The sequence below is a fragment of the Grampus griseus genome (assembly GCF_964374135.1).
Source record: "Grampus griseus genome assembly, chromosome: 20".
NCBI lineage: Eukaryota > Metazoa > Chordata > Mammalia > Artiodactyla > Delphinidae > Grampus > Grampus griseus.
The window spans coordinates 21462260-21478138 of NC_139014.1; the positions used below are offsets into that span (position 1 = coordinate 21462260).

The window sequence follows — 15879 nt, forward strand, 5'->3', positions numbered from 1 at the left end:
AACACATGGAATTTGGCTGAGAAGTGAAGGAGAGAGAAAAACTGGTAACTAGAGAAACTGGCAGGAGCAAGTGAAGGGTTTAAGAGTGATAAGAGAAATTTATAAATGTATAGATTTATAGACCTCTTAACGTTGAAGTACCCCAGAGCTTAGCCCATGGTCTTTTTAATTTACCCTTGCTTCTTTGTGAACTCATCCACTATCATGTCTTTAAATATACTTATATGCTGACGACTGCCAAATTTATATCTCCCTCTTTCTGGAACTCCAGGCTAATATGTCCAACTTGCTATTTAAATCTCTTTTGGTTGTCTAACAGACATCTAACTCAACATATCCAAAACTGAACTCATACTCTTACCACCAAACGTGTTCCTCCCATTGCTTTCCCCATCTCAGTTGATGGCAATGCCATCTTCCACTTGCTCAGAACTAAAGCCTTGGAAACATTTTCTTCTCTTTCTTTTGCACCCCACATTTTGTTGGCTCTACCTCCAAAACATATCCAGAATCTGATCACATCACATTACTTCTATTGCTACCTCTTTAGTCTAAACCACCATCATTTCTCTCCTGAGTTACTGCAAGAGCTTCCCAATAGATCGCCTTATTGTATCTTTGTGTTCCCTCCCACAGCCTAGTCTCAAATAGAGTGATCCTTCTGACACGTCAGATCATGTCCCTCCTCTGCTCATGGCTCATTGTTTTCCTATTTCAGTCTGTAAATGTCAAAGTTCATAGCAGTGTACAAAGCTCTAATGATCCAATTCCATTACTTCTGACCTTCTGTCCTACTACTCTTCCCTTCACTTACTCTGTCCAGTCACTCCTGGCTTCCTTGCTGGTCCTCACATTGTTCAGGCACAATCCCACCTTAGGGTCTTTCAATGGTTGATGACTCTATCTGGACTGCTCTTCCCTAGACAGTCATATTGCTAGCTCCCTCACCTTAAAAATCTTTGCACTAATGTCAACTTCTTCCATGAGGCCCACACTGATCATTCTATTTTGAAATGCAATCTGCCTCTCCTCCCACTTCCAGATCCCTCTTACTTTTTTCTACTTTTGTTTTCATAGTACTTATCACCATCTAACATACTATATACTGCAATTACTACGTCTATGGCTTAGTATCTAATACCCACCTTCACCACCACCCTGGCTGAATGTAAGCTCCACAGGGCATGAATGTTGATCTGTTTTGTTCTCTCATGTAGTCTAGCGTATGCCCAGAACAGGATCTGGCATAAAGTAGTCGTTTAATAAATATTTGAATGAATATATCGGCAGAAAGAAGTCCGAAGAATGGGAGAAGTTGAAGCAGTGAAAGGAGTAATGAATAAAGATATCTAAAATACAGATGGGTATGGGACCAAGCACACACATATGGAATTATCTGTAGCGCTATAATGGTACTTCTCAGTTATATCACAACCTAATGAAACCGTTTCGAACTCTTTCCCTCTAGCCCCCGACGCCGTGTGTTCTTTGGAGGCCCCTATACAGCACAGACCGTTTAATCATTTCTGAACCTCTAGCGTCCATCCAAGTCCCTGGCACATACTTATTGCTCAGAGAGGTTTTCCGATAAATTAAACCAATGTTTCTGTGTCCCAAACAACTACTTTCTAGTTCGTATTCGGCGTACTGGGTACCACGTACACTCCTGCAGCCCTCAACCACTCCTCCTCCCACTTCACAGCAAGAGTTCTACGCTATGTCCAGGATTTGTGACGTAATAAGACCGCGCCCTGGGGAAGAGAGGCAGATTGAACGAACACCGGGTCACGTGACTATGTTGGGCGGGGCGTTGGGGTTGAGATCTCTGTGGCCTTTATCCCTACTTCCTTTTTGTCACTTTCCGGCGTTCAAGATGTCGAAGCGAGGTAATTTTTGGCCTTGGGAGATCCTTCGCCATCTGTCGCGAGGTGGCTGCTGGCCTCGCCGGGAACGGCAGCCATGGACAGCTGGGACGCTTTGCTCTGCTCCGGGCCGGAGAGGGAGGGGAAGGACACCGCGAGAGCACCGGGAGAGCCCCCGAAAGTGACGGGAGGGCCTGGAGGGTTGAGTTCGCAGGATCCAGTCGTGATTCTTGGCTGAATCCCGCGGGTTCACTCCGCGCCTAGCGCTTCAGTAATGGGGTTGGAGTTAGACTGGCTTGATCCCCAGAGTGGGCGACTTGTGCGGTCTCTCGCCTTGTAGGAAGAACTACGTGGTGCAAAAGTTGGATCGAGAATTGAGTCGTCCAGGTCCCTTAATCTCAATGTAACGTGCTAAGAGTGAGGAATTGGCTATTTGCCTTGAGAACTGGGTGGCACATGGGGAGGGGATAAGGAGTCCTAGAGAGAGCGAAACTACGGTGTACAGCTCCCCGAAGCACATGCGAATGATTATATAGCTTAAGAATGTGAAGGGACCTCTCCTGATTCCCTTCTTACTTACAGGACGTGGTGGGTCCTCTGGTGCGAAATTCCGGATTTCCTTGGGTCTTCCGGTTGGAGCCGTGATCAACTGTGCTGACAACACAGGTGAGACCTTCGGCTGCACTCTGCCAAACTGCCCCTTTTAAAAGCACTCAGTGGGCCTTTTGCTAATGACCCACTGAGCCGTCAAGAAAGGGCAGAGTGAAAACACCGCTTTTGGGTGAAGCGGCAGCATGTTGTGTTGTTTTGCTTCAATCGGTGGTGTGACAAGGTGTTCCACCTGGGGGAGGACTAACTTCTTGGGAGTGTGTGTGGAGGGGGAGGCCTTGGAGGTGTTGGAGAAATGCAGAACTGCCTAACAGGCTCTCAAGAAAAACGTTTTGTTGTTGTTTACTTCCTTGTATAGGAGCCAAAAATCTGTATATCATCTCTGTGAAGGGGATCAAGGGACGACTGAATAGACTTCCTGCTGCTGGTGTGGGTGACATGGTGATGGCCACAGTCAAGAAAGGCAAACCAGAGCTCAGAAAGAAGGGTCAGTAGAGAGACCAAATCCTCCTTTTGGTCTGTGGACTGTTGAAGGACTTCTCCGTCTATTGGAAAATAGAACAGTAGTTTTACCATTCTTAGGGCCTCTTAAAGCTTGATTTTCTTTGAGAGGCAGTGTGAGTTAACCTGCAGTTGAAGTTCTATTCTTGCTGTCTTAAAGACCATTCTTTTATTTTTATTGGCATATAGTTGCTTTATTTACAATGATGTGTTAGTTTTTACTGCACAGCAAAGTGAATCAGCTATACGTATACATATATCCCCTCTTTTTTGGATTTCCTTCCAATTTAGGTCACCGCAGAGCATTGAGTGGAGTTCCCTGTGCTGTACAGTTCATTAGTATTCTCATTAGTTATCTATTTTTCACATAGTATTGATAGTGTATGTATGTCAATCCCCATCTCCCAATTCATCCACCACCACCACCCCACCCCCAGTTAAGTTCTTAGTTGGCTTCCATCGTAAGCTAGGGGCTTTTCATATTTACCCTGCCATTTCTCCCAGCAAGTTCAGCCAATAGTTAACAGACCACCTCACATATTTATACCGATAGAAACAAAAGCTCTGTCCTTCTGGGATTTACAGTCCATCCACGTAGTTCTTTCCCCAGCTCTCCTTTTAGTTCTTGGTTTTTTTGTTCCAACTTAAATCCCTTCCTTTGTGCCTCAGATTTTTGCTGTGCCCCCTACTAGGGTTGTCTCTTCTATGAGAGCAGGTCTTTAATTAATTGCTGACTCCTTGGCTACAAATGAACATGGTGGTTCCAGGTGAGATCACAGCCTTAAGACTTAAGTCACCTCAGGCAAGTTTCCTTTTCAGGAACTACTAATTTGAAAAGGAATAATTATACATAGATGGGATTAACTCAGGGTTGTGACTTGTCAAAAGTTTGGCATGGTTGCTTCTAAATGTCTTCTGGTAGAAAGTAAAACAGGGAGCTGCTCATTGCTTAATCGTGGACAACCCCCGAAAGTTTTCCTACTAGATGTATGGGTTAGAGGGGGGGCCTCAGATACTTCTGACTTGACTGACTTTAGAGCTTCTGATACTCAGTGTACTTGAGTTTCCAGCTCCTGAACTTTTCTCCTGTGCCTGCTTAGTTTGTCTCTGGCCTGGGATGTTTTGCTTTTCCTGAGAAATCCTCTTAATGCACAGTACACGTGTGACAGGTCTCAGCCATGTATCACAGTTACTCTTTGAAGGTCTGTATCCTACTCTATCCCCAGGTGTTTAGCCTTTTGGTCAGAAATCGTACTTTGTTGACCTCTAATATTCACTTGGCTTGGTAGGCAAGGAATGAGCATTGTGCCTAAGCATTGATAAATCAATGTGTTGATTGGGATCAGCATGCAACTAGACAGGCTTTCCTCTTAGAACACTTGCTGGGTCTGGTGTGTGGCCTGGGGAGCTGTCAGGGAAGGGCAGAACAATTGTCCATCACTATGGGTGAGGTGGCAGCAGGGTGTGCTGTCTCTCTCAGTCAGTTGTGGGACAGACCAGAGGACACTCATGGTTTTAAAAATAGTTCTGACTTTCCAACTCTTAATTTTTTCTTTGGTCCTTGTTTCTTCTAAATGAATACAGTTGACCCTTGAACAACGAGCAACGTGAGTTTGGACTGCATGCATCCATTTACAGATTTTTTTTTCCCCCCACAATATATTACTGTACTACGCTATCCGAGATTGGTTGAATCAGTGGATGCAGAGGGTCAACTATAAGTTACACATGGATCTTAGACTGCACAGGGCTGGCGCCCCTAACCCTTCATTTTTCAAGGATCAGCTACATCTCCTGGCCTTAGACTTAATTATAACATACAGAAATGTGGAAAGGAGTAGGACTGCAGGACTGGAAATCCAGAGTCCTGTATTTGTGTGGCCTTATTTGCTGGATGCATTTGTGAGAATTTAACTAAGTAGATGAGAGTCCAACGGAGGAGGGTCTCAGCCAATATTATCTGTCCCTCAGTGTGTTTCCCATTGTTAAAAAACTCAGAGACCATCTATGTACATAGATAGTACTTGCTTCAAGGATAGCCAGGATCTCTGTCCTTAGAAGATCCTGCATTTCTAGTGTCTGATATTAAATATGGAAATGTAACTATTATCCCTACTTTAGAAGAGGAAAACTTGAACTCCAGAAGATTAAGTAACTTGTTCAAGGTCTCCAGGTTACTGTCAGTCAGGATTTGAATCCATGTTTTCTTTTAAGTGCAGTAGATGCTTTGAATGTCTGGAAAAATGTTCACTTTAGGAGCAGGTAGTGTTTTTTGTTTGTTTGGTTTTTAAAATTTATTTTATTTTTACTTATTTATTTTTGGCTGTGTTGGGTCTGTGTCGCTGCGCGCAGGCTTTCTCTAGTTGCGGCGAGCGGGGGGGGGGGCTGCTCCTCGTTGCGGCGTGTGGGCTTCTCATTGTGGTGGCTTACCTTGTTGCGGAGCACGGGCTCTGGAGCGCATGGGCTCAGTAGTTGTGGCGCACAGGCTTAGTTGCTCCACGGCATGTGGGATCTTCCCGGACCAGAACCCATGTCGCCTGCATTGGCAGGCGGATTCTTAACCACTGTACCACCAGGGAAGCCCTGGAGCAGGTAGGATTTAAAAGTTACTTATGACCCTGGAAAACATTTCCTCAAAAAGTTAAACCTAGAGTTAATTAAATACGAAATAGAAGTTGAATTTCAGTTACCCAGCTCTTAGACCTCCAGGGGATGATCGTTTTTAATATTTTATGTCCTACTTTCCAATGTAAATGGGACCATTACCTTCCCATAACCCATTTTTGCTTCACAAATGATTGTCTTGCATATTAAAAAATTACAGAAGTACATAATCATTTAAAATGGTTCTGTTCTGTGCATGTGTCCTGAGATATTTAGGTTAATTCCAGGTTTTGCTCTTAAAACAACATGTGCCCTGCAGTTAGGCATAAAGTACTAATTTTTAGGTTAAGGTTTGTTCTTGGAAGTTTTGATATAAATTGGGATGGAATATTGCATAATGAGTTAATAGCTTGGCCTCTCCATTCATTCAGTGTGAGGAGGGTCCCATTCCCAATTCTATGGCATTAGGATCTTTTAAAAATTTATTTGGCTGTGCCCGGTCTTAATTATGGCACATGGGATCTCTTATTTGCGGCATGCAGGATCTAGGTCCCTGACCAGGGATCGAACCCAGTCCCCCTGCATTGGGAGCAAAGAGTCTTAACCACTGGACCACAAGGGAAGTCCTGACATTAGGATCTTAAATAGTACCCACCTCTTGGGTGAAGTGAGGAAAAGTATAGAAAGTGCTTAGCAAGTTTCCTGCTGGTGTGTTGCTAATCATCCTCCCAAAGTACAGATTCACACCTGCAAGGAAATGCAGGCAGTTTGGACTTGAAATGAGTAAGGTCTTTTCTTAAGGGGTGATTGGTGTTTGCACTGTCTTTCACACTTGATTTTAGGAAATGAAAAGCTAATGAGTATACATTCTGTCCAAATGGGAAATGTTGGAGAGCTAGCCAAGGTGTAAGTTGCTTTCTCGTGGTGGCACTGGAACTTGGCAGGTTAAATGACAGCTGCTTTTTTTCCCCCCCTCAGTACATCCAGCGGTGGTAATTCGACAACGAAAGTCATACCGGAGAAAAGATGGTGTGTTTCTTTATTTTGAAGATAACGCAGGGGTCATAGTAAACAATAAAGGCGAGATGAAAGGTAATAAAGAATGCACATCATTGTTAGGCTTTTGAGATTGGATGGTTTAACTTGAGTACAAGGAAAGGGCCCTCTGAGCTTATGTGTCACATCATTCTTTTATGCAGGTTCTGCCATCACAGGACCAGTTGCAAAGGAATGTGCAGACTTGTGGCCCAGGATTGCATCCAATGCTGGCAGCATTGCATGATTCTTCGGTGTATTTGTAAAAGAAAACAATGATAATAAAAATTATTTGCTCCATGTCACTCTTCTTGACACCACCTAACCCTTACCCCCTCTGTAAAATAAAACTACCCAGTGCAGACTTTCTGTGGGCATGTGTAAAAAAAGATAAACAGTCTTTGCACTTCTGTCAGCGTGCAGACTTTGGGGACTTTGCAATTTCTGCTGTAAAAACTTGAGTTTTTTAGTTCTTAAAATAAATTTCAGGTGGTAGATACCGCTTGGTGACAGGTTATCCCAGGTGACTGCCTTACAGTTAGAAAGGTATTTGAGATAAGGTAGCGTATGGTCAGATCCTGAACACTCATGGAGTTCAAGGAGTGATGTGAGTAGGAACCAGGTATACACGTATATATGTGCACTTCTGCAGTTAACAGGTTTCCTTTGGGTAAGTTGGCACATAAATGAGTTTATATTTATAAAACCTGCCACTAATAATTGCTCTCATGGAAGATGACTAAGTTGTTAATATCTGCAAGTTTTTTGCTATCAAAAGTATTTCGACACGATGGTCTTATATCTGCCAAACCCTAGCTTGAGAATAAAAGATAATAGAATGCCAGCACGACAGGCATGAGCCCTGGCAAATTCTGCCTGAAGGTATTGAGCATTGTAGCTTTTTTTTTTCCAATCCATGACAGTTGATTTAGGTGACATTCAGGGTCTGGGGAAAATGAGCACTCCAGTCTGGCCTAAAGATGTTGGAAGAGGATTTTTACGCTAAGTTTGTGTCCACGTATCTAGTATCTGGAAATTGTTTTATCTGTAAGATTGGGTACGATGAAAGGCTGAGGATTAGAGTGTATGTGAAGACCCTAGCACAGAGTCACTTGGTGAGATGACTTCTCTTTTGTACTTCAGATTGATGTCCTTCAGATGTACCAGAACTAGAAAGCAGTGATATAAATTTATTCATTTATTTTATTAATTTTTGGCTGCATTGGGTCTTTGTTGCTGCGCGCAGGCTCTCTATTGCGGGGAGCGGGGGCCACTCGTTGCAGTGCGCGGGCCTCTCACTGTGGCTTCTCTGGTTGCGGAGCTTGGGCTCTAGGCGTGTGGGCTCCAGAGCACAGGTCCAGCAGCTATGGCGCACACAGCATGTGGGATCCCCCCAGACCAGGGCTCGAACCCATGTCCCCTGCATCGGCAGGTGGACTCCTAACCACTGCGCCACCAGGGAAGCTTGGCATCAAGACTTTTTAAAGGTCCCTAAGAGATTCTGAAGTGCAGCCAAGATTGAGGACCAGTCCTCTGTCTAGACTGAGTCAGTCTTGGTTTTAGGAATATTAAATTCCAAAGTCTAAAATAGACCGGTCTTCCTCCCCTACCCCATCCTCCAGGCAGGTGAATTTCAAGTCTTTAATGTGACATGAAGTCCCCAGGTACTCCATTTAAAATGAATCTTTTTTTATCCCATTGCATAATATGAAATTTCTCACCTGCCTTCCTCAAATGTGAGGTGAGAGTTGGGCCTGTCATTTTTTTCCCCTCGTCCTCTCATGTTCTTTCCAGGTTCTCTTCACGTTTTAATAGAATGGGCTCAAATTATAGACTTCCTATAATTTCAAATTTGATTGCTAGGAGCTCGCCTGTCATAGTGTAGAAAAATTACATATGCTGAGTATTGAGATGCTGGGATTGGTGATTATTACGTGTAGGTATAATGCAACCTTTTTCTAATTAATACATGTGCCTTTGTATTATATATAATGTTGATGTTACTAGTATTATAATAACATAAAAGAATTCCTGGATTTATTGCTTCATCTGTAAAATGATAATAGCACCTCAGAGTTGGTGTGAGGAGCAGAATAATTTGTATAAGCCACTTTGATATGTAAAGCATCCATGAGTTTATTCAAGGGGGAAATTTGGGAAGTAAAAAATATAAAGGAAGGAAAAATCACTTGTAACAACAATAGGGAAGATCACTGTTCATGTTTTGCTGTATCCTATCATACATACATAATATTAGAGGGAAGTATGGTACTTACTGTTTTATTGATAAGTATACAACTTTTACTGTTGGTTTTTTAAATTTTAACGGGAGGAGGAATAGCTGATGAAAAGAATTGGGTGGGGAGGGGAGAAGTGCTTTAAGTGGGTTTACTGGAAATCAGGAGATCTGAATTCTGGTTCTGGATCTGCCACTAAATGGATTTAGGGAATATTCCAACATTCTGAGCTTCAACTTCCAGTTCTGTACAACGAGAGTTGGACGTAGATGCTCTCTGAGCTCTTTCTGATCCTTTGTGGGTACAAGCTTTTCAAGGGAACTGGGTTTGGGAAATGTATATAATAAAGTGGGAGCAGAGAACCTTGCTCTTAAAAGGAAAACAGGGAGCTGGGCCCGACTGCGTTAACACTGCGCACATTCAGTAACCCACCTTCTCTTCAATCTCTTGATTCCTCTTGCATGGTTCCCTCCTAGACATCCCTCACCTCTGGACCATTTAAGCAACTTCCCCCGTAGCCCCCGAGAGCCTACCTCGTAGGATGGGGACAGTACGGTTTGTGTCACAGGGGTCTTTGACATAACGTAACAATGCGCAGGGGAGCCCCCACCTAGGACCCTCCGCTCCCTCTAGAAAAGTCCTCGGAGGCTGCGGTGGTTAGGATGGGGCATTTTTGCGCGTGTCCCCTGTGGCTGGAGAAGCGCTTCATCTTGGATGGAGTGGCCGTGAGCACCATGGCCCGCACCTATGAGCACTTGAGGCCTAAGCTCTGGTCGGCGATTCCACCCTACAACGCGCAGCAGGACTACCACGCCCACCGGTACTTCCGGAGCCGCGTGGTTCCGCCCATCTTGCGGAAAACCGATCAGGTACAGGAGCGCCGTGGAGGACCCCACCGTTTGTTCCCGCAGAGCTTGGCCCTCGTGGCGGGGCCGACTTCCCAGATCCGGGCGTCTCATGGCAGCGCCCGCACCACCAGGGAGGCTCCCCGACTCGCACCCTCTCAGTTTTCTTAATGAAACCCGGGAACTGGCGGAGGCGGGAGACAGGTGTTGAGCGCGAGCTCACGGAGCTCACAGAACCACTTTCCACGCCTGAACTTGAGAATGATTTCATTTTGGGTTTCTGCAAGCCTCTGCCAAACAAATGGGTTTCGTTGTCGTTTATGGCATCACGGATCCACCCTTTGGGTGACCTCCCGCCGCAAATTCTCAAAAAGCCCGACAATCGGTAAAAAGACAAAGAACTGCCTAGGTGAGGCGCCCTCGGTCCGGTGACGTCATAGTTCAAGAGGGCTCGCTCGCTGCGACCTTCTGTGAGCTGACTGGAAGGAAACCTCCCGAAGTTCTGCAGCCCTCGCTTCTCCCCAGGCCTTTTCCCTCGTGGATGTTGCCCCTCCCCCGCAGAGTACTTCCCCTGGATCAAAGATTCTGAGGCTATTATAGGCTCAGCTCCAATGTTTTTCAACACTTTTGCTTCCAATATTTGTGTCTATAATACATGTCGGTGACTTAGGGAGAGGAGGACTTCATGCGGGTTATTCTATGAACAAATCTTGGGAGTTTTTGTGGTCCCGGGTGTTCGCGTGTGCACATGTGTGTTCAGTACATGCATATGGACACACACATCTGTGTGTGCCATGTTTGTGTGTGCTTGCTGTCTACTCGTGATTTTTATAGCAGAAGGAGCCAGAATCTGGGGGAAAACTCGAGAGTTTAAAAGCTTGAAAAATAATATGGTGTACACACTTTTGAATTTTTCTATGTTCCATTTTGTAAGTATTCTTTAATCGTCACAGACACCATTTGTGGTAGGTATTATTTTCATTTAAATGAAGATCATGTTTATTGAAACTTTAATATGCCAGGCCCTTTATTTGAAGGCCCTTTATATCTCACTTAAATTTCAAAGCAACCCACCATTTTACTGATGAGGAAATTGAGGTCCAAAAAAGCTGTGTCATTGTCCTAAGGTCACACAGCTTGTTAGGGGTAGAGCTGGAATTAGAACCAGTCTCTCTGGTGTTAGACATTGAGCCCTTAACTGCCAAGCTACACTGCCTCTCCCTGAAAGGCAATAAGTCACTAAGTATATTTAATCTGTCTGGCCCTGTTACCCCTGGCTGTGACCTCTCCCTCCCTCCAGCAAGCCCAGAGGCAGGGGTTGGACTGTGCATCTCTCTGCATCATGACTGATATAGTCTGCATTTTCTCCCTCATTCTCAGGATCATGGCGGTACAGGAAGGGATGGCTGGATAGTGGATTATTTCCATATCTTCGGGCAAGGACAGAGATACCTCAACAGGAGAAACTGGTCAGGGGCAGGCAAGTGCGACACCTCCCTTTCCAGTCTCACCATGGTCCCACCTAGGAAGAGTGGTGTGCATTCCATAGAGAGAGAAACTGGGCCGTAAGGAGACCTGGTTGGGGGAGGAGACCCAGGGTCTGACTGCATCCTCTAGCTCTTCTTCTCATACATGAGCAGATGGTGTCACAGTGCTCTCTATTAGTTATGGCGCACCCGCTGTATGTCAGGTGCTTTTTACCCTCAGAGTATCCCCAGGTTACAGCCAGGGAAATTGAGGTTTAGGGAGTTAAAATGATTTGCTAAGAAGGGCTGAGCTGGGGTTGGAATTCTCCTCTTTCCAACGAAAGCCTGTGTTCTTCTCACTGCTCCCAGAGCAGGCTGTGTCCTGCTCACTCTCTAGGCCCCATTTAGCAGCAACAGGAAAAGGGAGAGTTGAGACCTGTTTTTCTGGCAGGGTGAACCCTCCTCCCACCCCAACTCCACCACCCTTTGGCCACATTCTAGTCACATGTCCCCTGGCACCACTGGCCAAATTGAGCTCATCCATTTTCTCCAGCTGGGTCAGATGCAAGGGGGAAATTTTCTCTGTTCTCCTGGCAGCAAAGCAAGTTCAGCCAAGCCCAGAAGTTTCTGGCCCTTCCTGTCCCAGCATGTACCATTCACGCTCCCCTGCATGCTAGTCCTAGGATGAGGCTTGGTTTCTAGGATGCCATCTGCCTCCTCCACCTCACCAACCCTTGGCTTTTCAGGATTGAGGGTTCAGCTGGGACATGGGAGCACAGTGACTACACCTGGATTGGCCTCCTATACCAGCCCAATGGGAGTGGGGAAAGCAAGAGGGGGCTGAATACAGGCTCAGGCCTCTCTCTCTGTCCCGCAAGGGCATTCCCTCCAGCAGGTGACCGGACATGACAACTATAATGCCAATCTGAATGCGACCCAGGGGTTCAATGGTCGGTTTGGCTATCGCCGGAACACCCCAGCCCTCCGCCAGCGCCCATCTGTCTTTGGAGAGGTCACCCAATTCCCTCTCTTCTAACAGCAGCTCTTCTCTTCACACTCCTCGACCTGAATTTCTGAGATGTGTATATGAACTCTCAGTGTTATTTGATATTAAAACTTTTGTGTGTGTGTCTCCAAGTGTGCCGTTTCTTCTTTGAGGCTGGTGGAGGGGGCAAGCTAGTTTCTCCGTCCTCGGCTTCCCTACCCTATGGAGGAGGTGAGAGGAGAAAGGGCATCTCAGGCTGTGCCTTAAACTCCATGCAAACGGAGTGCCAGGCTTGAAAGGAGAGGCCTCAGGTCTCCCCTGCCGCTGCGATAAGGAGGAACGACACTACTTAAGCCCACATCCAAGCTCTTCCCCAGGCATCGGGACGGCCCAGGTCAGAAGCTGGCTACCGTTTCCATCAAGAACGGAGCAGGCAGTGCGGCCACAGGGATTGGCGTTGGTTGCCCTGAGAAGGAGTTCCTGATTTTCCTGAGTCATCCCATCCAAAAGAACTGACATCTTCCTTCTCCTTCCCACCCTCAACTCATCAAGAGGCAGGGGACGACCAGAGTGTATCTGGGGCCGAGGATTCTGACACAGTAATACCGTGTATACGGACGCTTTCTCTACTAATGCTATGTCAGCTTCCTTTTCAGCTAGTTTCCAGCATGTCATTTTTCAAGTGCCCCACCCGGTTTATTGGTGGCCAAGAGGAAAACCAGAGCAGATGATGGATAGAAAAGGAGGTGGAGCTTTAGAATACAAAGCTTGCCGGAATTCCAGAGTGGGTGGAACCTGTTCGTATTGAATCACCATAAGTGGACAAGAAAGAGAGTCCCAGGAGGCCATGGGGTTATAGCTCAGAGATAGAGCATTTGACTGCAAATCAAGAGGTCTCTGGTTCAATCCTGGTTGCCCCCTTCCTCCTTTATCCTTTTACTTCCATTAAGTGGAAGTGAGTAAATATTTCTTCACTCCCAGCCCCAGGGTCACTAGAGGAGGAAGACAAGAATTCTCAATGGATTCTTGTTCAGAATTACTAGTTACTCTCACATTCTAAATGACCACTGAGAACAGATCCCTGGAGGACTCCGTTGGGCTTCAATTAAGACAAAGTCCATGAGGAAATTCTTAGTCTGAGATTAGATCTGAGCGTGGTGAACACAATTTAGCAATATGATGTATGACAGAGTAAAGATAAAGACATTTGTACAACATGTATTGTTGAGAGCTTAGTACACACAAGGCTGCAGTGAATTAAAAGATGAAAGAGGGCAGCTGTCCTCAGGGAGCTTTCAGTCTAGTGGAAGTTGACACATTCACACACAGCCATCAGAGGAAGAGCACTCTGTAGCTCAAGAAAGAGATACCTTTTAAAAAGACCTATTCAGGGACTCTCACCTTTTAAAAAGGCCTATTCAGGGACTCTCCTGGTGGTTCAGTGGTTAAGGCTCAGTGCTTCCAATGCAGGGAGTGTGTGTTCAATCTCTAGTCGGGGGAACTAAGACCCCACAGGTGCTGTGTGGCTAAGAAACTTTAAAAAAGACCTACCCACTTTTTCTAGATATAATTTAGAGATCCAGCTCAGTCTTGTCCCTGGAAGTGTCCACTGCTTGTGCCAAGAACCCTAGGCACATATTCAGGACGATACCTCAAGTTTGAAAATGCCAAGTGGAAGCATTTGATTGGCCGAGCCGTGGTCAGACATGCATGTCGTTTTCCTCCAGGAAGGGGACAAGGTTGGCCTTGCCTCACCAGGTTTGACAACACGAGATATTACCCCAGAATTGGAGGGGTGGGTGTTTGGATGTAAAAATGAATGCAACCTTTTTTCCTCCTTGAAGAAACTACTGTAAGGAGAGAGCATGATAAGTTATAAATTTCAGTCCTGGCAGTCAAAGGTTTGCTTTCTCATACCCCTTTATTTCCCATTGGCTAAAATTAATTAAATCAAAAGTTTGTATTAAATCGTGTTCACATTTTATCATGATCATGTAAATACTATTTATTATTGAGTCTATCCATATATACTGTGATAGTATTTCCTTTCTTGAAAACTTTTCTGAAGAAAATTACCTCATTTTCTCATTTGTGTATTTTTCTTTGTGCCTATTGGTAATTTGAACTTCAAGAGCCTCACGGTACAATTATTCACCTGCTCCAAACCTACCAAATTAATTTTTCAAGGCAGTCCTCCTGACACCCTCTATCCTTCTGTTTCAGGCTGTTTAGACCCGCCACCCAGTTTGGGGTGCCTTGGGAATTCCCATTCTGTCTCCTCTGTGTTGGATTCTCTCTGTTTCCTGGGCAATGTCTTCCTTTTTCTTAGTTTCCTTCTTTATATGGTGGAGAATAATCCGCAGGAGCTTCTTGAGAAAGAATATATGGGAGGCAAAATTCTTGAGTCCTGGCATGTCTGAGAATATTTTTATTTTACCCAAACACTTGAGAGAGAGTTTGTCTGGGAATAAAATTATTGTTGAGAATTTTTTTTTCAGAAGTTTGAAAATCATTGTCTTCTAGCTTCTCTTGGTAGGTTTGATGTCATTCTTATTTCCATATGTGACCTGCTTCTCTCTGTAAAATCTTAGAATCTTTGTTCCTGATGTTCTGAAGTTTTTCAATGATGTACATGGTGATCCCTTTCAATCTAGAGATTCAAATCCTATCTTAAGTTTTATTTTTCTTTTATACTTTGTTCTCCATTGTTTGCTCATCTGGGGACTTACCTTTTCTCCCCTACTGTTCCTTTGTCTTTTTGTTCCCCCCTACTCTTCATTTGTCTTTTTGTCGTACTTTCTAGGAGATTTGCTCATTTGATCTTCCGACTTCTTTGTTAGCTTTTTGATTTCAGTTTTCTCATAGTTCCAACTGCTCCTTTGCTATTACATTCTGTTCTAGTTTTATGGATACAGGTTATTCTCTGGTTTCTTTAAAATTATGGTTGTTTCTGAAGTATTCTTCTCCAAGTACTGTCTGTTTTTCCTCAGTGTCCTTTTTGCTGCTGTTTCCTTTGGTTTTAGATTCTTGTGTTGAGAGCATTCACCAAATAACTGGCACTCCATAGGGTAAAGGCCATTGGAAGCTCTATAGTCTTCAGTAGGCTTGCTGACTGATGGATTTCCTTGTGGGGAGTCCAACGGTGAGCCAGCCTTTTCATTTGGGAACTTCCAAATGTCTGTATCTGTGGACCACCATGCCCCTATTCCTTGGGTCATTTAGTTTCTCCATAGAAAAATTCTGAGATCTCCTGCCTGGGGAGTAGAACAAGGAGGAGGAAGGGAATTAGTGACGCCATTTTTTAATAAGCAGACTTTCGCTTAATCCCTACAGCCATTCTGAAAGCCCTTGGCCACGCAGTTGGAAGTGGAGGGGTCTCACAGGTTCAGTCTCCCCAACAGATCTTTCACCCTTGGGACTGGGGAGGGAGATTAAGGATCTTAACTGCTCCTTATATAGACTTTCACCAAAATTCCCTATTTGCAGCCCACCTGGCGGTGCCAAGTTCCCAGCTTTTCTGGGATTCCTCACGTATCAATCAGTTCTCTTCTCTATTCCTCTCCACAGTTCTCACTCTTGGAAAGCACCATTCCATTTTCTGTCTGTATGAATTTGACTACTGTAGTACCTCATATAAGTGCAATCACACCGTGTTTGTCTTTTGTGTCTGGTTTATTTTACTTAGCATAAAGTCTTCAAGATTCCTCCATGTTGTAGCAGGTGTCAGAATTTCAT

The 15879-nt window shown here is 44.8% G+C and overlaps 2 protein-coding genes across 3 annotated transcripts; both read left to right on the forward strand.

Moving 5' to 3' along the window:
• Window positions 1-1822: 1822 nt before the first annotated feature.
• On the forward strand, window positions 1823-6911 carry RPL23 (ribosomal protein L23). The gene is made up of 5 exons (XM_082678949.1): window positions 1823-1886; window positions 2445-2528; window positions 2830-2958; window positions 6555-6668; window positions 6776-6911. Exons 1-5 carry the CDS (start codon window positions 1874-1876, stop codon window positions 6856-6858), a joined length of 423 nt encoding a protein of 140 aa, XP_082535075.1. The 5' UTR covers window positions 1823-1873; the 3' UTR covers window positions 6859-6911.
• Window positions 6912-9510: 2599 nt separating this feature from the next.
• On the forward strand, window positions 9511-12195 carry SPMAP1 (sperm microtubule associated protein 1; the record flags this gene model as incomplete). 2 transcript variants are annotated; one of them, XM_082679047.1, is made up of 3 exons in its annotated part: window positions 9511-9717; window positions 11074-11173; window positions 12038-12195. In XM_082679047.1, the coding sequence occupies 3 exons, from the start codon at window positions 9511-9513 to the stop codon at window positions 12193-12195; spliced, it is 465 nt and encodes a 154-aa protein (XP_082535173.1). The 2 variants fall into 2 exon arrangements, 1 of the variants encoding a protein (XP_082535173.1); XR_014298318.1 differs by lacking the exon at window positions 9511-9717 and having other exon boundaries at window positions 11088-11177; window positions 12038-12147.
• Window positions 12196-15879: the final 3684 nt, after the last annotated feature.

Coding starts and splice junctions, on each gene's coding strand:
- RPL23 (XM_082678949.1), top strand. Junction 2,959..6,554: donor ACCAGAGCTCAGAAAGAAGG/GTCAGTAGAGAG, acceptor TCCCCCCCTCAG/TACATCCAGCGGTGGTAATT. Junction 6,669..6,775: donor CAATAAAGGCGAGATGAAAG/GTAATAAAGAAT, acceptor TCTTTTATGCAG/GTTCTGCCATCACAGGACCA.